This window comes from Phaseolus vulgaris, unplaced genomic scaffold, assembly GCF_000499845.2.
Source record: "Phaseolus vulgaris cultivar G19833 unplaced genomic scaffold, P. vulgaris v2.0 scaffold_16, whole genome shotgun sequence".
Taxonomy (NCBI): domain Eukaryota; kingdom Viridiplantae; phylum Streptophyta; class Magnoliopsida; order Fabales; family Fabaceae; genus Phaseolus; species Phaseolus vulgaris.
The window spans coordinates 408,771-432,349 of record NW_027174085.1 but is presented as its reverse complement, the minus strand read 5'-3'; the positions used below and the strand labels follow the sequence as shown (position 1 = coordinate 432,349).

The 23,579-nt window shown below is 49.9% G+C and overlaps 3 protein-coding genes across 3 annotated transcripts; 2 read left to right on the top strand and 1 right to left on the bottom strand.

The window, feature by feature from the left end:
- The first annotated feature begins 5,462 nt into the window (after positions 1 to 5,462).
- Positions 5,463 to 6,164, top strand: LOC137817117 (uncharacterized). The gene has a single exon (XM_068620347.1). The coding sequence runs from the start codon at positions 5,463 to 5,465 to the stop codon at positions 6,162 to 6,164; it is 702 nt and encodes a 233-aa protein (XP_068476448.1).
- Positions 6,165 to 11,550: 5,386 nt separating this feature from the next.
- On the bottom strand, positions 11,551 to 13,419 carry LOC137817116 (uncharacterized). Its single transcript, XM_068620346.1, has one exon. It carries the CDS (start codon positions 13,417 to 13,419, stop codon positions 11,551 to 11,553), a length of 1,869 nt encoding a protein of 622 aa, XP_068476447.1.
- Positions 13,420 to 18,478: 5,059 nt separating this feature from the next.
- LOC137817115 (filament-like plant protein 1) lies at positions 18,479 to 21,811 on the top strand. The gene is made up of 2 exons (XM_068620345.1): positions 18,479 to 19,086; positions 21,730 to 21,811. Exons 1-2 carry the CDS (start codon positions 18,479 to 18,481, stop codon positions 21,809 to 21,811), a joined length of 690 nt encoding a protein of 229 aa, XP_068476446.1.
- The last annotated feature ends 1,768 nt before the right edge of the window (positions 21,812 to 23,579 follow it).

Sequence of the window (23,579 nt, the reverse complement as noted above, 5' to 3'; positions counted from 1 at the left end):
TACTTTTTCCTCTGCGATGCGGTGCATCCACCACCTGAGAAACCCCCTGCAATGGTGTGGATCTCCCCATGGATAGGCATCTCGTGTTGCTGGGCTTCTCCCCCTGCCGGCTGGGAACTCGACGCTCCTCCGGTCCTTCTGTCCAGCAGATAGTCGTTTAGGAACCCGCTCTTAACCAGATCGTCGAGCTGGTACCCTAAAGACAAACACGAGTCCAGGTTGTGGCCAAAGCACTGGTGGAACTCGCACCAGACGTCCGGCTTCGACCTCAGCACCTTGTCGCCCACCTTCTCGGGCGCCTTCAATCTAGCAGATATGTTAGGGATAGCGATCAGGTCCGCTAGTCCCATGACGAATTTGTGCTTAGGCGGGCGATTGTATTCCCGGCGTGCTGGTTGTTGGCGTGCTGGCGGTTGGCGCGCTTGGCTTCTTCCCTTGTTTCTCCTATCGTAAGGATAGCGAGTCCTTTGATCCTTTCTGGCCGCCGCTGCCGTTTCCAGCACCCTCTGTGGCTAGATCCTGGTCTGGGCGCGTGGCCTGACGGGAGCCACACTGCCTCTCTTCTCGGCGACCTCACTCTCGTCGGCGATGTGAGCCACCACAAGTCGCCTGACTTCAGCAAACGTCGCTGGATGAGCCCTGATCAAGGCTTCGCAGAATGGCCCTGGCTGCACGCCCTTCTTGAAGGCATAAACCAGCATTTCTTCATCCTTGGCCGGCGATCTGACCATCTGTGCTCCGAAGCGATTGAGGTAGTCTCTGAGGGACTCCCCATGGTATTGCCTTATATCGAACAGATCATAGGACACTCTGGGCGGTGCCTTGTTCACAATATACTGCTCGACAAAGATTTTCGAGAATTGCTGAAAATTAGTTATGTGGCCATTAGGCAGGCTCACAAACCACTCCATCGCCGTTCCCTGGAGCGTGCTCACGAACATCTTACAATAGACAGCATCCGACCCCCCTGACAGCATCATCTGTGTATGGAACGTGGTCAGATGAGCCTCTGGATCTTCCACGCCAGTAAAAACAGCTTTAACCGGGACCACGCTCGTGGGAATTGGCGTGTCGGTAATCGCCTGAATGAAAGGCATTGGGAAAACACGAGGCGGCGTCGACGGTGCCACCTCTTCAGCGGAAGAACGAACCTGCTGCTCCTGAAGAGCTCGACGTAGCTCCTCAGCTACCTTGCTGAGCTCCTCGTTTCTGGCGCGAGAGGCGACCAGGTCTTCATGTATCCTTGCCTGCTCGGCGCGCGAGGCTTCTACAGTGGCCTGCAATGAGCGCATCATTTCTGCCATCTGCGCCATGGTCATGGCGGCGTCGCCTTCAGCTGCGACGGGAGCCACGGGACTGGAACGATTGCTTCTCATCTTTCTCATCAACTTCAGCGAACCACAGAAATACAGCAAATAACACTTCAACCACGAACAAACCAGCTACCAATCGGGGAAAACTCAAGAAACTGCGCAAGAACCCAAAAACACCGCAAACCTTCGCAGAAAACCACCAAAGAACTCGAACCTCCACCAGACAGATTGCGCGCAAGCAACAAAAGACCTCACTCCACCGATTGAAAGACAAACAAACGGCACAAACACAAACTCACCGACCGAAACTCAAAGAAACTGCCAACGACGGTTGCACCAGCACACAACCGCGCAGAAAACCTCGAAAAACTCCACGAACTCACGCTGCGGATGGGAGCACGTTTTACACGGCCCCACGGTGGGCGCCTGATGATCCTGCCTGTTGACCGGAGCGCTGGAGAATGCCTCGTCAAAGGATCGACGTGCACGCCGCTTCCCACTTCCGTTCCTCCTCTGGATCTATCTCAAGAACCTGCAAAGAAACGATACGGCGCCGCTGCGGCCGATCGCACTCCGACGCTCAAGTCAGTGACGGTATCACCAAATACTAAGAACTGGAACCGTGCAAATCTCTCTCTCAAACAGCTCTGTCACTCGCAAGCGTAAAGTGTATGAACTGAACGTGCGTACCTTAGAAAATCTGTTAGGAACTCTTATATACCTGGTGGTTTTCTCTCCCCTGGCAGTTACAGACTTGGACACGTGGCTCGTATCCAACCGTACACGTGCCATCATCTGGAGGCTCCCTGACTTGGCGCTACTTCTACTCTCATTTTGGCTAAGTTACTTATGCATGGTGCTGCCCAGTGCATAGCTAACTCAGGAGTGCGATCTCTACTGAAACTGGCGAGGTAGGGCCTTCATACACCTTCCCTGTGGTCTCGCCGGCCGCCTTCATAATCTGCTTCTCTTTTAACTTCGGCGATGTGCTTGCTCTGGCGATCCCCGACTGCCTGGTCGCCTGAGTCTGCATCTGGCGACTTCGTCCTCAACATGGCGATCGCCTATTCTGGTAAGCTGGAGATCGGAACACGCCAACTTAACTATCGGTGACTACACGTGCCTCTTGACTTCCTTCCCAACTGTCAACCTGGCGCCTTGTCAACACGCCTACACTGTAACAGGATGCCACGTCATCGCATCCGACCATCAGGGCGGTACACCTCCTATTGGCGATGACTCGAGCGGTCGACTTGCTGACTTCTCTTCCTTGGGTCCCTCGAGGGGCCCCCATTATGCGTTGACTCTGACCTTCGGTCAACGCCCGATGACGGGACGGTACACAAGCCCCCCAATCTTGAGCTGAAACTAGTTTCAGCGAAAAGACTAAGGCTAAGGCCTCGCCCCTTTGTCCTTGCGATATCTTGATGACGTGTCACTCCCTGACTGGTTGACGTGACATTTTCTGCACCGCCGGCGCTACGTACCCTCAAGGACTCTGACGATGTGATATTTTCTGAGCGAGAAAAGTGATTCTCCAGGTCATGCCTTGATCTTATGACATGTGGCTCAATCGCACGACCCCCTTTTGGCGTCTTTTGGCCCCTCAACTGTAATGTTTGGGTCTTTGAAATCCCGTACTTGCACTCATCGTTCCCATATTTTTCATATCTTCCCTGCGCAGTTCATCTTTCCTTCTAAAGAGTTCTTCTTGCGTTCTTTTATCGTCGACTTCTCCCTTCTGTGTTACTGCCGATTCTCCTTCTTTGATCATTTAGGTCCTTTCTTGACATCTTGTCTCAACATGTCTTCTAACCCTTCTTCCTCCAGAGTTAGCCCTAAGGATCTTTACGCGTGGGCCTTGCGCGAACTCCTTGATGAGTGCTCGAGCTTACTTTCCACCAGAGCCTGGAGGGAACACGTGGGAGACTCGAGCACCTATGATCACCGCACCTTCGCGAAGGGCACGACGACGATATCACCGTGCTTCCCTGCACCCTATGGGAGCCGGTATGCAAAGACGAGTGGGCCAACGATGGGGTCCCCTTTTTCAAACTCCGGGGGCCACTGAAGAGTGACCTGTTTTTGCTTCCCGTGCGAACATTAAAATGTGTATAGGATTATCTTTTCACCTAGCTTGACACTCTCGGGACATCTGACGCGACGTTCTCCATGTTCGACGTTTAAGTTATGTTTTAATCTCTTGACACGTGGTGCAATCCAACAACTGAGGATGAGCGTCGCTTGCGCTTCCAAGTTAACATTACATCTTTCGAAAACGCACGCTCTAATCCACTGTTTCATTCACCCCTTGCATTTTCTCTACTGTTCATCTTCCCCAAACTCTCTCTGCAATCTTCGGTTTCTCTCTCGCGTTTTCAATCCTCGAATCTCCAGATACTAAAAAAGGTATGATCTTTCTCCATTACTGGCCCTCCCTTTAACTTTCGTACTGATACAACTGCCTGGGACTGTTTATTTTCCTCGTATCTCTTGTATTCTCTTTCGCATTTCTCTGTTCCTGTTCCCTCTTCCCCTTTCCTGAGCTTCTTCATGCGGGTAGGGATTCTCGTAAGGTTTTTGTTTCTTCCCCCTTTCCTATCCTTTTTTGCTAAAACTTTTTCTCATCTTTATTCTTCAATCTCTTCGCCAATGGCTCGTACTAAAACAACAGCCAATTCTCCACCCCTCAACGTTAACTATAGAGACCTTTACTCGTGGGCTCCAGTCGAACTGCTCGACGAGTGCTCAAGCTTAGTGTCCACTAAAGCCAGGAGGGACCACGTAGGGGAACCATGTACCTACGACCATCGTGCCTTCGGGAAGAGGCATGATGATGACATTGCAGTGCTCCCTTGCACTCTAGGGGAGCCTGTTTGTGGGGATGAGCAGGCCAATAACGGGGTCCCTTTCTTTTATTTCTACCAAGTTGTCTTTAAGCGTATCGGGATGCGTCTGCCCTTCTCCTGATTTGAGAGGGAGCTGTTGACGAAGATTAACATCGCCCAGCCCAACTGCACCCAAATGGTTGGGCTTTCGTCAAGGCCTTTGGTGTTTTGTGCGGCTTCTTCGGGTGCACACCTTTCGTCGACATCTTCCTACACTTCTTTGAAGTGAAGAAACAGGGTAAGAGTCTCTGGGTGAGCCTCAGCAACATCCCTGGGAGGGTCCTCCTCTCTCTCTTCCAACAATCCTTCAAGGGGTGGAAGGGCAAGTTTTTCAAAATTTGCTGCTCTGATTACGACCCTTCTGCCCTTGACGGTTTTCCCCTGTACTGGGTGAATGAGGTCAAGACCATGAAGTCCAAGTCGCTGGACGAATTGCCCTCGAACGATCGAGAGGCTTGCAAGATCTTGACTAGTGCGGGGGGCTTCGACACTGCCACCCTGATAAGCCTGGAGTTCAACGCCGACGCTTTAGAAAAATACATAAGTATGAATGTTCCTCTCTGTAGCTTTCTGGCCTTTATTTCTGTTGAATTCCTGCTTGATGCCTGATTTGTCTGCTCCTTTGCGTTATAACTTTAGCCTGTGCCTAACTTCTGCTATACTTGTCTTTCTTGGTGTAGATTCTAGAATGGATAGGCAACGACGGTTGCGACTGGCCCAAGTGCTGAAGTCCAAGGATGGGGCTTTGGCGTCTCCAGCATCAACCTCTTCCGCACTTCCATCTTCTCCTAACCCCCAACCTCAACTTGCAACAACACCAACGAATCCAACAACCCCAGCTTCTCCCCGTCCACTTCCAAGCTCTCCACCTCCCATCGCCGTCGTGCCTCTCGCGCTGGTTGAGACGGGTGCTTCCTCAGCCCCCCTTGACAAGGGCAAGCGGGTGGTGGAGGTTGTTTCTGATGATGAGGACTCTGCTGAGGGGCAAGTCTTCAAAAGGACCCAACATGCCCCTCAGATGGTCATCTCCGCCACTTCCTCTTCTCATGGGGTGGAGTCCTTAAGGGAGGATCCACCGAGCGCCACCTCCCCTCCCCAACCAGTGCATCAGGAGAGGGGGTTCGAATCTGAACCCGTGGACGTTCTTCCCCCTGCCCCAGAACTCCCTCTTCCCATGCAGGAGTCATTGAGAGGGTTCCTGAGCCTGGGATCTGCTAGTAGCCAAGCTGAAGAGCCTTAGAGGGAGAGCATGTACTATTACATGGGCCTCTTCATGTCTTGTGCCTACACTTGGCACAAACAGTCCAGGGCCAGGACCGCCCAAGCTTCTGCCTTCCAAGCTCTGGAGAAGGAAGTTGCTTCTCTGAAAGAGGGGCAGGAGAAGCTCAAAGAGGAGAAAGAGAGGTTGGCCGCCCACTGGGGGCGTCAAGAGGGTGCCTACAAAGAGTCCTTGAGGATGGCACAAAAGGCCAGGGAAGAGGCCAACAAACGGCTGCACGAGGTGGCCCAAACCCATGCAGAGCTTTTTAATGAAGTGGTCCCTCTTCGCACTAAAATTGCTGATCTTGAAGCGGTTGCACAAACTTCGAAAGCCTACCAGAAGAAACTCGAGGACCAGTGCGTCGATCGGGAGCAGAAACTGGGGAAAACTGAGGCTGCGCTCGAGTCCAAAACTGACGAATGCGCCCGGTTAACCACTACAAATGCCACCCTTCAGGCCAAGGTTCAAGAGTTGTCGGCTGCCTTGGCCTCCAAGGGCCAGGAAATGACTACCCAAGCTGCCAATTTCAAGGCTGAGGAGGAAAAACTACTTAGGGAGTCTGCTGCTAGTTTGGCCGAAGGGTTTGCTGAGGCTCTTGTCCAAGCTGCCTGCGTGAACCCGGGCATCGACGTCACTGGGTGCAGCCCTTTGAACGAAGTGGTTGATGGCAAGCTCGTGCCTTTGGAGGCCCCTGAAGAATAGCCTCACTGTGCATATGATTTCTTTTTTGCTTAATTTGCAACTGTTGCGAACTTTGTCTGTAATTATTACTCTTGATCCTTACTTATTTTAAACTTTTTCTTCATATGTTTCCCACTTCTCTTGAATTTTTATCTGCTTTCCTTCCTACATCAAAGGCATAGTTGATATTTTCCTTTGGCTCGTCTCTTCATCGTTTCGCTTCAACTCTTTAGGTAGCACACGACCTTCTCTCTTCATTCTTCCCTTCTGAGTTGCGGTGCATACCCTTCTCCTGATCTTTTCACTTAGAACTTCGCTCGGCCTTCGTATCTGTGAGGGATCCTCACGTGCTTGAACTCCCTTGCCTGAACCCCCAACAGCTTCAACTGAGTTTACTGGGGAATCGGGCGATGTGCTTCTTGTGGTGATGCCAGGCCACCTGATCTTCCGTTATCTTTCTCTTGTCCAAACTGCTTCAATACATCTAAATATGCACATGGTTTCCGCCTTTATCTGTTGTGTAATCATCTGTTATGACTGACTAACTCTTGCCTTAAAGAAATCAAGTTAGCACCCATCGGTGCTTAATCCTGTGAAAATCAACTTAACTGAACACACTATTAGTTCGTAGCGATAACACTTAATGCAAGATCACTTACTGGGCAGTGGCTTGGGTCAATCTTAATATCTGAAACGCTGTTCGCCTGAACTGCTAAGTGTCATGCACATTTTTATGTTAACGCCTAAAACTTTGTTGGCCTAGTTCTGCACTGAGGACTTTCAATCTTGCCTCCATTTGCTTAAGCAAAGAGGTCTTCTAATATGTTCTCGCCTGAACTCACTCGAGGGTGAGGAGGGCTTTCTCTGGTGCCTCCACATTGCCCAGGGGTACTCCCCTTTTCCCGGATGCACTGAGGACTTTAAACAGTTCTGAACATCAGACGCTGGAGCAAGCTGGTCCTACTTGAGGAGGGGGCGTCCCGAAGGAATCCCTTCTCCCCTGGTCAAGGACTAGGCACCCAGATTTAACTTGTATTTATCATCTGATACCGGCGCTAGCTATTCCTACTTGAGGAGGGGGCGTCCCGAAGGAATCCCTTAACCCCTGCTCAAGGACTAGACGCCCAGATTTTAACTCATCTGGTACCGGGGCTAGCTATTCCTACTTGAGGAGGGGGCGTCCCTAAGGAATCCCTTAACCCCTACTCAAGGACTAGGCACCCAGATTTTAACTCATCTGGTACCGGGGCTGGCTATTCCTACCTGAGGAGGGGGCGTCCCGAAGGAATCCCTTAACCCCTACTCAAGGACTAGGCGCCCAGATTTTAACTCATCTCGTACCTGGGCTAGCTATTCCTACTTGAGGAGGGGGCGTCCCTAAGGAATCCCTTAACCCCTACTCAAGGACTAGGCGCTCGGATTTTAACTCATCTGGTACCGGGGCTGGCTATTCCTACTTGATGAGGGGGCGTCCCGAAGGAATCCCTTAACCCCTACTCAAGGACTAGGCGCCCGGATTTAACTTATACTGGCATACCCGTTATCTTACCCTGGGCTTGACTTCTGCTTGACTATTTGGCGGCGATGCTTATTTCTGGCGACGCCTTATCTTGGTGATGCTATCTGGGCGACGCTTTATCTTGGTGGCGCCTTATCTTGGCGATGCCTTGCCTAGGTGACGCCTTACCTTGGCAACGCCTTATATTGGCGACGCCTTACCTCGGCGGTGCCTCATGTTGGCGACGCCTCATCTTTGTCTTTGTTTCTTTGATCTTTGATCTTTGATTTTACATGAAAGGGAAAAACTAAAGTAGGAATATCTTAAACTTTTCTTTTCTTTATTTGGGTGACCTCGTTAAAAAACCCCCGGGAGGGAAAAAGAGTGTCCCTTTTACAAAATTTCAACTAAAATAAAACTTTAAATTCGCCGCATTCCAACTGCGTGGGATGGGGCCTCCTTCTAGAGTTTCTAACTTATACGAATCATTCCCTTTGGCTTTGGTTACTCTGAACGGTCCAGTCCACTTAGGAGACAACTTGTTCTCTAATTCGTAGGGCTGAGCCTTCCTCATGACCAGACCACCAACCTGGAATTGTCGCAGTTTCACTTTGGAGCTGTACTGGCGCTCCACTCTTCTCTTCACGGCCTCAGCTTTAATCTTCGCTTCTTCCCTAGCTTCATCTATCAGGTCCAGGTTCACCCTTTTTTCTTCGTTGGATTCTTCCGGCACAAAACCCAGGAAGTGGGGCGAGCTTTCGTGGATCTCTACTGGGATCATGGCATCTGATCCGTATACTAGGCTGAAAGGCGTCTCCATGGTAGAGGATTGAGGCGTGGTGTGGTAAGCCCATACAATCCTTGGCACTTCCTCTGCCCATGCCCCTTTAGCCTTCTCTAATCTGCGCTTCAACCCTCTCAACAAAACTCTGTTTGCTGATTCGACCTGCCCATTTGTCTGGGGGTGTTCGACTGATGCGAATACTTGCTTGATTCCCATTTCTGTACATAACTTCCCCAACTGCTGGCTCGCGAATTGGGTGCCATTGTCTGAAATAAGACGCCTTGGCACTCCGAAACGGCACACAATGTTCCTCCAAACAAAGTGTTGTACCTTGTGCGCGGTGATCTGCGCTACTGGCTTGGCCTCTATCCACTTGGTGAAGTATTCGATGGCAACGATCAAATACTTCATCTGCCTTATCGCCAATGGGAATGGGCCTAGGATGTCAATCCCCCAAGTATGGAAAGGCCATGGGCTGTATATGGATCTCAGCTCCTCTGGCGGCGCCTTGTGCCAATCAGCGTGCATCTGACGCTGCTTGCAATGTTGGGCGTATCGCACGCAATCCTCTCTTACTGTTGGCCAGAAAAACCCTGCACGTATTACCTTGGACGCCAAGGATCTTCCTCCCACGTGGCTTCCACAAGTACCTTCGTGGAGCTCAGCCATTATCCTGGTGCACTCCTCGCTGCTTACACATGTCAAGATGGGGTGCGTAAACCCGTGCCTGAACAATATCCCGTCTACTAGGGTGTACCTGGTGGCGTTCCTCTTAATCTTCTTGCCCTCTTCTGGCTCTGCTGGGAGGATTCCATCTGCTAGGTATTGCCTGTAAGGGGTCATCCACGTGTCGCCTTCCTCCATAGCACACACCTGTACACTCCTTTCTTCATCTGGCGAGGCTGCGTAAGTACTAATGCAGGGTGCCCTCACCGTATCTTGAATTAACGAGCAATGACTCCTTAGTTTTCCTCTTGTCGTACTAACATGAAGGACGTCCACCCTATTATCTGCAACGAATTTTCGCAGCGGTTTGAGGGTCTCCTGTATTACTGTCCTCTGCCTTCCCCCTTGCCTGAGCTAGCCAGCTTGGCGAGCAGGTCAGCTCTGGCATTTTGCTCCCTGGGGACATGTACCAGCTCAAACGCAGCGAAGGCTCTTTTCAACACCTCGACATACCTCAGGTATGCTGCCATCTGGGGGTCCTTTGCTTGATATCCCCCTGTTACTTGTCCTGTGACCAATTGTGAGTCACTCTTTGCCAAGAGGCTCTGAGCACCCATTTCTTTAGCCAAAAGCATCCCCGCAATCAACTCCTCGTACTCTGCCTGATTGTTGCTTGCCTTGAAGGTGAAGCGTAAAGCCTGCTCGAGGATTATTCCAGCGCCACTCCCTTGCTGGTTGGAGGATCCATCCACTGAGAGCACCCACTGTGCCCCTAATTCCACCTCTTGAGGATCTTCTCCTAGTGAAAGTTCCGCTACAAAGTCAGCATAGACCTGGCCTTTGATGGATCCCCGGGGCTCATACTGAATGTCAAATTCTGACAACTCCACTGCCCAACGTACCATCCTTCCGGCCACGTCTGGCTTTTGGAGTACCTTCTGGATGGGAAGGTTCATCATTACTACCACTGTAAAACTGTGGAAATAGTGGCGAAGCCTTCGTGCTGAGAATACCACTGCTAGTGCTGCCTTCTCTAGCGATTGGTACCTTGACTCTGGGCCTTGCAAGGCCTTGCTTACGAAGTATATGGGCTTCTGTACCTGGTCTTGTTCCTGGACCAGTACAGAGCTAATGGCCCACTTTGTTACTGCAAAGTATAGGCGGAGGGGGACGCCCACCCGTGGCTTGCAGAGCACGGGTGGCGTCGCCAAGTACTCCTTCAGCTTGATAAATGCTGTCTCACACTCGTCTGTCCACGTAAAACGACTATTCCTCTTGAGGCATTGGAAGTAGTGGTGGCCCTTTTCCCCACCAGCTGATACGAATCTCGATAATGCTGCCATTCGCCCTGTCAGTTGTTGAACTTCTTTCACTAAGGCTGGGCTCCTCATGGTGATGATGGCTGCCCATTTGTCAGGATTCGCTTCTATCCCTCTTTCTGTGAGCATGAATCCTAGGAACTTTCCCGCCTCTACTCCGAAGACGCACTTCTCTAGGTTTAACTTCAGGTGGTATTTTGATATGGTGGCGAACAATTCTTCCAGATCAGCCGCGTGTCGCCCTCTCTCGCTCGAGGTTACCACCATGTCATCTACGTAGGCCTACACGTTTCTTCCTAGCATTGGTGCAAGGATTTTGTCCATCAATCTCTGGTAGGTGGCACCTGCATTTTTTAAACCAAACGGCATTACCTTGTAACAGTAGCTACATGTGTCTGTCATAAACGCCGTTTTGCTCTCGTCCCGGGGATGCATCTTGATCTTATTGTAGCCTGAGAACGCATCCAGGAAACTCATCATCTTGCAGCTCGAGGCACTGTCTACTAACGTGTCAATGTTGGGGAGTGGGTACAAATCCTTCGGGCATGCCTTGTTTAGATCCGTGAAGTCTACGCACATTCTCCACTTCCCATTTGCTTTCTTGACTAGGACTACATTGGCTAGCCACTCAGGGTATTGTATCTCCCTGATGTGCCCCGCGTTTAGTAGCTTCTGAGTTTCTTGCTTCACGACGAGGCATCGCTCCTCATTGAACTTTCTCTGTCTCTGTCGCACAGGGCGGACCTTAGTGTCCATGGTAAGGCGATGGCACAAGAAATCTGGGTCGATGCCTGGCATGTCTGTCACGGTCCATGCAAACGCGTCGAGGTGTCGTGAGATCACTGTCATTACCTCTCTACGTTCTTCCCGGTTCAAGTGGCGTCCTAATTTGAACGCCTTTCCTCCTATTTGGTTTTCCACTACGTTGTCCTCTGGTTGGGGCTGTTCACGCTGCGCGTTTACCGGACGAGACTCGTTCATGGGGTCCTCTTCCATAGGCGTCGCATCGTCGAGCGTCGCCTCCTCTGACTCTTCTTCCATAGGCGAGGCGTCAAGGCGTCTTCCATTTGTGCATGCGTCATCCCCAGGCGTCGCTTCTTCCATGGATTCTGGCTCTGCTAATGAACATGAGGCGGGTGGTCATTCAATTACCATGACCACGCCTCTCTTTGTTTTTAAGCTGTTCTCATAGCACTTTCGGGCTTCTTCCTGGTCCGACTTGATGACTATCACTTTGCCGCTAAGGGCTGGCAGCTTCATCTTCATGTGGCGAGTGGAAGGTACTGCCCTCAACCTGTTTAGGGCGGGCCTGCCCAACAAAATGTTATAGGCTGAGTTGGCGTTAACCACCAGGTATCGGATGCTTTCGGTACGCGACGTCGTTCCATCAATGAACGTCGTCCTCAGCTCCAAGTACCCACGTACCTCCATTGGGTTATCTGCAAATCCATACAAGCATATGGTGTAGGGTCTCAAGAGGTCCGGGGACAACTGTAGCTTGTTAAAGGTCGTCCAGAACATGACATCAGCGGAACTGCCCTGATCGACGAGAACCCTATGTACCCTCCTTCCTACTGTAACTACTGAGATGACCACGGGGTCATTGTCGTGCGGGACGACATCCCGTAGGTCAGCCCTTGTGAACACGAGGTCTGATTCCCAAGGATCGTCCAGGAATTCTTCTGCAATTGAACATACTGACCTCACATACTTTTTACGTTGAGAGGCCGTGGGCCCACCTCCAGAAAATCCACCAGAAATGGTGTGAACCTCCCCATGGACTGGCATCTCGTGTGCCTGGCCCTCCTCTTGTACTGCCGTGGCTGCCGTTGTAGGGGATCCTACGAGGTAATTCTTAAGGAAGCCACTCTTCACAAGTTCATCCAACTGATAGCCCAGCGCCAAACAGTTGTTAATATGATGTCCAAATGCTTCGTGGAATTCGCACCACGACTCCTTGTGGGGCCCCAGAATTTTGTCAGACTTCGCTGGTGGCCTCAACTTGTCTGCTATGTTGGGCACAACGATGAGGTCTTTGAGCTCCACCACAAAGTTGTGCCTCAGCGGTCTACCCCTCTCTCTCCTTCCTTCAGTTCGGGTCCTTGGCGGGGTCCTCCTCGCCTCGTAGGTGCGCTTTCTGTCTGGGTTCCGTCTCTCTGTGGCAGCTTCGTGGACCCTAGCGGGTTGCGTGCGTATCTGCGCCCTTAGTCGTGCAGGTGCAGTAGGTATGCACTTCTTGTATGCCTCGCCCTCTGAGGCAATGTGCTCCAACGCTCGTCGCCTTACTTCAGCAAAAGTCTTGGGAAGCCTGCAGTTAAGCGACTTACCAAAAGACCCGGGTCGTACTCCCTTCCTGAATGCGTATACAATCATGGGTTCATCGGTAGTACCCACCTTCACCACTTGTGCTCCAAAGCGGCTTATGTACTCCTTCAGGGTCTCCCCTTGGAATTGTTTCACGTCGAAGAGGTCGTACGAGACCGGGGCTGGGGCCCTGTTGGCTAAGTACTGCTCTCTAAATAGTCGTGAGAGTTGAGCAAAGGACGTGACCTGACCCTCTGGAAGGCTGACGAACCAATCCAGGGCCATTCCGGTTAAAGTGCTCATAAAGAGCTTGCATTTTACGGCGTCAGAGCCTCCGACCAACATCATCTGTGTGTGGAACGCCGCAAGGTGCGCCTCAGGATCCTCCTTTCTTGTAAAGTTCACCTTGGGCCATGTGAACGTGTTAGGGATTGTTGTTCCTAAGATCGCTTGTGAGAACGGTGTGGTGAATTCCCTAAGTGGGGAGGCAGTCTCAGGCTCATCTACATCGCGCCGATCGCGACGTAGCTCCTCGTTGGTACGGTGGAGTTCCTCGTTTCTCGCCAGAGAGGCTGTGAGATCCGCCTGCATGCGTTCCTGATCTGCTCTTGAGGCTGTCATTGCTTCTTGCAGCCCTTGCACCATGCCCACAAGTTGTTGCATGGTCATCTCTTCGCTCCTAGAGCGCGGAGGTCTTGTGGTCATGGCTTTCTGGAACTGTGAAACGTGTGTGGTGGGACTGACGTTTTAAATCAGCCCCACGGTGGGCGCCAAATGTTCCGGCCGGTTGACCGGGATCGTCTTTTGCGCGTGGCTTGTCCTCGCGAGCTAGGGCACCTTCGTTCTGCTCTGTCTGTGAGTACCTGAAAAGAAGTGAACAAAGGGGCGCCCTCGCGGCCGTTTGCACTCCGACGATCAAGTCAGCTAGCGAGAAACATCAAAGTGACGCACCCTTGGGAGGTGGTCGAAGAAACTGTGCTGAGTGACTAAAAACTGTGAACTAGAATGGTGTTGCCCTAATTTCCTTGTGCTCACTGTGAGAGCGCCGCGAAGACAACTAGGGTTTTTCTCCTCTGTGCAACTGTGTGAATTTAGGTTAAAAACTCGGTCCCCTTTCAAATGCCCCAAGGTCCCTTTTTATACACCTCTAATCTTTAAAGCGCGTTAAAGCGCATTGAAAGCGTATAAAAACATTCCTTGGAACATTCGAATCTTAACTGAATTAACGCATCCCTTGGCAAACTTTCACTGAAACCTTTAATGAGCACGTGTGCCTTGCCACGTGTCCCTTTGACTTGATCGTTTATTCAATGTGGAGGGTTCCACAGCGCCGTCACCCAACTTAGGGTTATTCTATCGTGTGAGCCCTCTTTCCTGCGAAGTGCTTCTGGCTCGTGGGTTGATGTTCTGGGTGCCAACTCATGTCCCCCAATCACTGGTTACTCGCCCTGGGGTATATCTACCTTTCTCTCGTACCATGCATGTGGTTCTCCCCTGGTTAGGGCCCTCTCACGGGTCGTATCTGTTCCAGGGTCTCCCAGCAGTGGCGTGGATACTTCATGAGTTAGGGCATCCCCTTCTGGTGCTAGACTTGCGGCCTTGAAGCCGCCTTTCTCTTCTCCTTACTACTGTTCTGGACTGTCGAGGCCCGAAGCCTCTCCGGCGATGCCTCTCTTTGGGCGACGCCTCACTTTGGGCGATGCCTCACTTGGGCGACGCCTCCTATTGGCGATGACTTGAGCGGTCGACTTGCTGACTTCTCTTCCTTAGGTCCCTCGAGGGGCCCCCATTATGCGTTGACTATGTCCTTCGGTCAACGCCCGATGACGGGACGGTACAGTCATATTTATATTTTGTACTAGTAATTTTTGTTTACTCTAGGTTTACATTCTTTACTTTTGTTTTTTAGTTTTCTTTTCCAAGTAATAGTGATATGTAAAAGGAATATATATAACAATTTCTACTAAAATGTTACTGGAATCATATGTGAGTTTTATAACTAAAACTAACTCAAACAAATTAAATTAAGTTTCCTTTTTTTCAACGAAGTAAAATCAAACCTAATCTAATCAAAATTGACTAAATTTCTATGAATTATGTTGAACCTAAAATCAACCTTAACCAAAGTTATTATGAAAATATATTTATGATATTTAATAATTTCATTTATTATTATTATTATTGTTTATTTATTTATTTTAGTTTTGATATTTAATTTATAGTTATAAATTTTTGCTTAATTTTTATAAAAATTATATAATTTACTTTTTAAAAAAATCTTAAATTGTTAAAGAAAGGTTTGAAAATTACATATTTTAATAATTTTTTTTACTTAATTAATTCAATTGAATCCAGTCCGATGAAAGAGTGAGTTAGGTTTAAAAAAACCAAAAAAAACAAAATCATCTTAATTCAATCCAAAATATTATTTATTAAGTTGAATTAGGAGTAAATATGAATATTGAGTTGAGAATGCAAAATCCGAGAGCATAGGTGGAAGAAAATGATAGAAAATAAACCAACGTATAACTCCCGGCATTGCACATAAACCAGTAGAAACCAGCATATTGTGTATTAACTAATTAGATTAATTATGTGCTTATCTATGCTTAATTTATTTAATTTGTAGATTAGGAATCCAACCTCTTCATATGTGGTCCTACCAAATGGCCTTCAATTGTCTTGCACCATTTAAATTGTAGTAGTTTTGACCATCACTACTGAATCTGCCAGAAGGGTTTCCACTTATTAAAAAGTGCAGAATGGTTTTGCATAGTACACACTCATTTTCATTGCATTAATTAGTGGTGTAGCTATAGCTGCTTCTTGGATGCATGAGACCACCCTAAAGTTAATAAACATATTTTATTAACTTTAACCATGTAAGCCGTGTTCCAATACATTCTTTTATATATATATATAATTTGTTTTAACATTTTCTTGTCTTATGTATAATTGTCAGAAAAAAAAACTAAATTTGAGGAGTCATTTATAAAAGTACCAATTAAATTAGTTACAAAGTGAAAGTACATTTGAGGAGTCATTTATTAAAGTACCAATTAAATTAGTTACGAAGTCAAAAGACACATGTTAGTTTCACTTGTTTAGTTGAAGGTCATTCTAGTTCTAAACCCTAACCTTAAACCCTTCAATTATATCATATTTGATGGATATAAGTAAATTGCTTAAATTTTAACAATGTTAAATTTTGTTCAAATTTTATATCTAACATGTGTTCATAGTTGTAATATTGTGTAGATTCTTTTCTTCATATTTTGCAGCAAATGCCATTGATGTTATCATCAAAGTCATTATAGTAAACCAGGACTATCATAGAAAATGTGTCTGAAATTACTAGAGACATGTGGTTCATAGAGTTCATAGCATTGGCGCAGAATTCCAAACGCTCGTACTTTCTGCTTCCCTGACGCTCCACCAAACACCTTTCCAAACGCTCGACACGTGGCTTCATCAACGGTCATCTTTAGCTGTCGTTTACGCTTCCAAAAAACCGTTTGAAAACCCTTAAACCCATTTCATTTCTACTGTTCCATCATCTCTTTGCCTTCTCAAACGCTATGAGTTTCCTCTGCAAACCCACGACGCTTCTTCAACCCTCTCAATCCCCAACTCCCTTCAGCGTTTAATCGATTATCGAAAGGTACCTCTTTTACTTCCTCTGTTGATTTTTGCTGCATTTTAATCGATTCGCATCATCCATTAACTGTCTGGTGCATACGCTGTGGGTTGTTTCTTCTTCTTTCCCCTTTTCGCAACTTAGGGCTTCGCCTTCCATTTCTTCCATCACAACGAACTTTCGTTTGTTCGTTTTTCATCCTTCATTTACAATCAAATCATCCCCTGCAACCTTCGCTCACCTCTCTTTTCCTTTTTCCTTTGCAGTTCCCGCGATGGTTCGTACAAAGATCACCGCAAATCCTCCCCCTTCGTCACAAAACCCTCCATCACAAGCGCATAACCCATCGCGAGCACCTGGTGCTCCCTCTTCCCAGGCTGAGAGGCCTGCAACCTCTCGCCCCGACCTGGCTCAGGCTACTCCACCGGTCGCCGGAGGGGCCTCCATCCTTACTCCAGACTATAAGAAGCTTTACCCCTGGGCCAGCTCGGCCCTGCTGAAAGAAACTTCTTCAATAAACTCTGCGCTGGCGGTGCTCTGACTAAGGAAAGGGGACCAGTCGGACCTTTCATTTCACAAGGAGCACGACAGTAAAATGGCCGTGCTGCCTTGCCATCTTGATGAGCCAATCTGTGCTGACGACAAAGCGAGCAACGGCGAGTCGTTCTGCTTTCTCTACGCGAAGTTTTTCAAGAAGGTGAAGCTCCGACTTCCCTTTACTCGTTTCGAGCGAGAACTGCTAACTGAGCTCGACATCGCCCCTGCCCAGCTTCACCCTAACAGCTGGGCGTTCGTAAGGGCGTTCCAGATTGTGTGCGCACACCTGGGACTGCCAGCGTCAGTGGACGTTTTCCTCTTCCTTTTTGAAGCTAAGCATCCAGGAGATCGCCTTTGGGTGAGCCTTAACGGAATTGCTGGGAGGTCGACCCTTTCTATCTTCCAGCAATCTTACAAGGATTGGAAAGGAAAATTTATCCAAGTACGCCAAAACGACCAGGACGCTTCGCTGCTTGACGGCTTTCCCTTGTATTGGGTAAACAAGGGAAATAAAGACTCCAAGGGAAGCCAAGGAGCCCCGATAACATGGGCGCTTTGGATAAGGACCTGTGCCTCTTCTGGAAGAGCGTGGCAGACGCCAACATCACCTTCCTCACCTCTGCGATCATCTCCTTCGAGTTCTTCGAAGGCCAACTCGAGGCTCGCATAGGTTAGACCTTACCTTAACATCTAAGTTATTGCCTCGTGCTGCACCTCTGTTATCTGTTACTGGGTGTCTTGTTTGTTGCGCAATAGACTTAGTCTTTATTCTCTGCACCACTTGTTTGTCTCATTTGCATATTTATCTTCGTCTTTGAGCTAACCTGTATACTTTCTCATTGTGCAGATCTCATGCTGGGTAAAGGCAAACTAGCCGAATTGAGGGCGCTCGCCCGAGCTCATGGGTTGGCGTCGGGCTCCCAGACTGTGCCCAACTCAGTGGTGGAGATCGCCGCTGCTCAGGGCAGATCGCCCCCTCAAGGTCCAGCCCCTTCAAAAGCCTTGCCCGCCCAACAACGCAAGAAACTCATCCTCAGGAAGCCAAAGAGGAAAACCCCTCAGGTGGTCCATGAGGATGAAGAAGAAGACGATGAGGCAACTGAGGATGGCCCCATCACCAAAAGAAGAAGGGTGGCGCCTTCTTCACCACCTGCTCCACCTCCTCTTCCAACATCAACATCGTCCTCACCACCAGCCCCCATTCCACCACCGCCTTCTCCCCCAGCTGCAACACCGCCGGTTCAAGCAGTTCCTTTGGCGGCTGCGTTTCCCGTGGTTGAGGCTACTGAGCCCAACTTCATGGAGAACCCTCCGAGCGCCTCCACGCCATTTGTATCTGCTGGAGGGGGTCCTCCTTCAACCGCCTCAATCGCCGAAGCTGCAGCAGGTGGGGATGAAGGTGCTCACAACTCACCCATCATCATCACCGAGTCCCCCTCGTCACCACCACGCCAAGAAGCTCCAACTCACCAACCAATTCAAGAAGGTGGTGGCGAGAACCAGCACCAAGCTCCTCCAGCGCCTCCGCGAGCAAACCTTCCCCTTGCAGTCAAAGGGATGTGGGAACCCTTCTCAGCAAAACTCAAAATGATGGCAGAGGACCTTCCCTCCATCATATCAAAAGCTGTGGAGAGTTCCAACAAGAAACTCCAGGACGACATCTCCGTGCTCCAAGAGGAAAATCGCCTAATAAGGATCGAGGCGGAGAAGTTGTCCTGCAACCTTATGCTGGCGGAGATCGACCATTCGCGAGTGGAGGATGCTATGAGCACTGAGCTGCGGGTAGCGCGCAAGGAGGCCACCGATCTACGCCATAAGGTGCACCTCTTGGCTCAAGAGAAAATTGAGCTGGAGAGCAAACTGGTCCCCTACCGTCTCAAGCTGGCTGACCTGGAGGCGTCGATCAAAGCGGATGCCACCAAGGTAGAAAGCCTTGAGAAGAGGTCAGTAGATCGGGAGGTCCTCTTGGGGAAAGTTGAAAAAGAGAGAGATGACACCATGGCTAAACTTGCTGAGGCCAAAAGGGAGAATGAAGGGATCGCCGCAGAGCTGGCCCAGGCGCAGGCGGAAAACAAGAGGATTACTGAAGACCTCCTTCAAGCTCGTGAGAGAGCTGAAGAACTAAAACAGCAGACTGAGGGGCTCAAAAAGCAAACTGAAGAACTCGAGCTGAGCTCTGCCCAAATCCTCGCTGCTGGGTTTGACGCCGCCCTGGAGCAATTTGCCTGCCAGTACCCTGATCTGGACCTTTCCATGGTGTCGCTAAACAATGAAGTGGTGGATGGGAAGATCGTTCCCTCTGAAGACTAGCTGCTTCCCTCCATCGCTTATTCATCTGTCTTTCTCTTACACAACTTACTTGTAATAATTTTTCCCCCTTTGGTACATGTAATTTAAACTGATTTATATAATCTCCCTGTTAGCTTTATTTCCTCTTGTATAAATCGTTTAAACGAAATTGACTTAGCAATTCTGAGAGCGCGACTGTTCAATAACTGCTTCAAACTACCGACTTTCGAATGATAGTCTTCTAACAACTTGGGAATTCTTAAGATAACGAACCTCAGCGCGAAACCACTTTCCAAACAACGAGCTTCAACCCAACTAATAGTTTAAAACATAGCTCACCCGACCTGCCTTATCAAAACGGGCCTTAACTCTTGCCATCGCTTGAATTTCTTCTGATCGCCAAAGATCTTGGCGATACTAGCTTCCTCCCGCCTTCATAGCTTTGCCCTTGTTCCCTCATCTGGGGGTAGAGGCGTCTTTCGGATCCTTCTCTACCTTCCCTGACTTTTAGGACAGTGAGCTCGATAGCTAAGTGTTCTCTTCGAACCTACCTTAGCTATCCTTTAAACTTCTTCCACCCTCCACACCGTACCTGAACTCGTTCGAGACGAGAAGGATTTTATCTTGCCTGAACTCGCTCGACGGCGAGAAGGTCTTTAACTCGCCTGAACTCGCTCATCGGCGAGAAGGTCTTTAGCTCGCCTGAACTCGCTCATCGGCGAGAAGGTCTTTAACTCGCCTGAACTCGCTCATCGGCGAGAAGGTCTTTAACTCGTGCCTCTACATTGCCCCAGGGGCTACATCTTCTCTCCCCCGGAAGCACTGAGGACTTTTTACTGGTGCCTCTACATTGCCCCAGAGGCTACATCCTCTCTCCTCTGGGAGCATTGAGGACTTTTTACTGGTGCCTCTATATTGCCCCAGAGGCTACATCTTCTCTCCTCCGGGAGCACTGAGGACTTTTTACTGGTGCCTCTACATTGCCCCAGAGGCTACATCTTCTCTCCTCCGGAAGCACTGAGGACTTTTTACTCTTTCTCGCCTGCACTCGCTCGACGGCGAGGAGGTCTTTATCTCTTTCTCGCCTCAGGACGCGCGAGGGCGTTGAGGTCTTTTAACTGGTGCCTCCGATCGTCGAAAGACGATGAGGACTTTAAACTTTAACTAATGCCGCCAATCGCCGAAAGACGATGGGGACTTAGAAATTCTTTAGAAAGCTTGCGACATAACTTCAAAACTCGCCTTAGATCACTTTTGGGTGACAAGGTCTTTCTTTTTTCAAAAACTCTTGCAATAACAATAAGCATGCAATCTAAGACACTTTGAACTTCGAAAACTCTTCTTTATTGGGTGGCCTCGTTAAAAACCCTCCTTAGGGAAAAAAGAGTGCCCCCTGACCTCCACCTGATCGCCAGCGAAACCATACAAACACCCTCCATAGGGCCTCAACTGGTCAAGGGGCAACTCCAACTGCGTGAAAGTCGGCCAGAACATCACGTCTGCCGAGCTTCCTTGGTCCACCAGAACCCTGTGGACCTTCCTTCTCGCCGTAATCAGCGAGATGACTATAGGGTCGTTGTCGTGAGGCACAACGTCCCGAAGATCTTGCTTTGTGAACGTAATGTCCACATCCGGCGAGTGGTCCTCGAACATGTCCACCGTCATCACAGACCTCGCATACCTCTTCCTCTGTGACGCGGTGCATCCACCACCCGAGAAACCTCCTGCAATGGTGTGGATCTCTCCGTGAGTAGGCATCTCATGCTTCTGAGCCTCGCCACCTGCGGGCTAGGAACTCGACGCACCCCCGGTCCTTCTATCCAGTAAGTAATCATTTAGGAACCCGCTCTTGACCAGGTCGTCGAGCTGGTATCCTAAAGCCAAACATGAGTCCACGGTGTGGCCAAAGCCCTGGTGGAACTCGCACCAGGCGTCTGGCTTTGGTCCCAACACCTTGTCGCCCACCTTTTCGGGCGTCTTCAGCCTGGCTACTATATTAGGAATGGCGATCAGATCCGCCAATCCCATCACGAACTTATGTTTCGGCGGGCGATTGTACTCCCGACGCGCTAGTTGAGGGCGCCCCGGGCCTCTACCCTTGTTTTTTCTTGGATCGTAAGGATGGCGAGTCCTCTGATCCCTCTTGGCCGCCGCTGTCTCCAGCACCCTCTGTGGCTGGATCCTGGTCTGGGCACGTGGCCTAGCGGGGGCCACGCTTCCCCTCTTCTCGGCGACCTCACTTTCATCGGCGATGTGGGCCACCGCAAGTCGCCGAACCTCAGCAAACGTGGCGGGGTGAGCCCTAATCAACGCCTCGCAGAAGGGTCCCGGCAGCACGCCCTTCTTGAACGCGTAGACCAACATCTCTTCATCCTTGGCCGGCGAGCGGACTATCTGCGCCCCAAAACGATTCAAGTAGTCCCTGAGGGACTCTCCCTGGTACTGCCTTATGTCGAACAGATCATAAGACACCCTAGGCGGCGCCTTGTTCACTATGTACTGCTCGACGAAGATCTTCGAAAACTGTTGGAAGTTGGTTATGTGACCTGTAGGCAGGCTTACAAACCATTCCAGCGCTGTTCCCTAGAGTGTGCTTACAAACATCTTGCAGTACACAGCATTCGATCCTCCTGACAGCATCATCTGCGTGTGGAACGTGGTGAGATGTGCCTCAGGATCCTCCACGCCGGTAAAAACAGCTTTCACGGGTACTACACTCGCAGGGATAGGCGTCTCCGTAATTGCCTGAGCGAAAGGCATAGGGAAAACGCGAGGCGGCGTTGACGGCGCGACCTCTTCAGCGACTGGACGCCCTCGTTGCTCCTGAAGAGCTTGACGCAATTCCTCAGTCACTCTGCTAAGCTCTTCATTCCTGGCCCGAGAGGCGACCAGGTCCTCGTGCATTCTTGCCTGCTCTATGCGCGAGGCTTCCACATTCGCCTGCAGCGAACGCATGATTTCCACCATCTGCGCCATAGTCATGGCGCCTTCAGCAGCAACGGGCGCAACTGGACTTGAACGGTTGCTTCTCATCTTTCTCATGAAAACTTGACAGATCGCAAGGAGTGACGAACAACACCTTCTTCAGCGCCGATCGATTCAGCGATCAATCGGTCAGAACTTCGCTACACTCTGAAGAACTTCAAGAGCACAACTTCGACAGCAAAACCTTCACAGAAACTCCCGACTCCACCACAAACCACCGCTTCTTCCACAAAAATCCGAACGAGCGGCGAAACTTAGATCTCACCGATTAAAACTCGCGTAAGCAGCGAAAAACCTCACCTCACAGAACAAGAACTCAAACAAACGGCGGGAAACGCGAATCTACCGAACAAAGCTTAGATGAACGGCGAAAAATGGTTGCACCAGCACACAACCACACAGAAATTGCAGAAACTTCCAAGAACTCACGCTGTGGATGGGAACAGGTTTTACACGGCCCCACGGTGGGCGCCCGATGATCCTGCCTGTTGACCAAAACGCTGGAGCCTTGCCTCGTCAAACCTGGATCGACTTCTGCGCCGTGTTAGCCTCCGTCCTTCACCGCGATCCACCTCAAGAACCTGCAAAAGACAGAACGGCGATCACGCTCCGACGCCCAAGTCAGCGACTGAACCACCAATTACTAAGAGAAAACTCAAGAACTCTAAGGAACCGTGCAAAGTTCTCTCTCAGCGTACTCTCGTTCTCGCAGTTGTAAAGAAGTAATCTAAACGCGTGCGTACCTCAAAGTTCGTTGGAAACTCTTATATACCTGGGCACTTTCTCTCTCCTGGCAGTTACACATCTGGACACGTGGCTCACATCCAGCTGCACACGTGTCATCATCTGGAGCATCCTTGACTTGGGCGCCACTTCTTACTCTTCAGGCTTTCGGCTAAGTTACTTACGCATGGAGCGCAAAGCTGCCTTGGAGCGTGATCTCTCCTGAGTGGCGAGTTCGGGTGCCTTCATATACACCTTCCCTGTGGTCTCGCCGGCCGCCTTCATGATCTGCTCTACCTGCTTCATCGTGTATGTTCAAGTAAGCTGTCTCCCGACCTCATCCTCTGGTTAGCTAAGAAATGACTATCTGACAACTTTATCCTTTGCTTCGAGGGCCTAGAACAAGCTTCCCTGATCCTTCGGCGATGTCCTTCTCTCGGCAATCTCTAACCATCAGGTCACCTGGGTTCGCATCCGGCGACTTCATCTCGAACTCGGTGACCGCCGGGTTAGGTACATAGAGATCGGAGCACGCCAACTTAATATCTGGCGACCGCTCGAGCCCCCCGACTTCCTTCCCTTCTGCCAGCCATGGGCCCCGCCCAACACGCCTTCATAATAGCTTGCTACCACGTCATCACTTCCGACTACCAGGGCGGTACAATATATATATATATATATATATATAAATTTT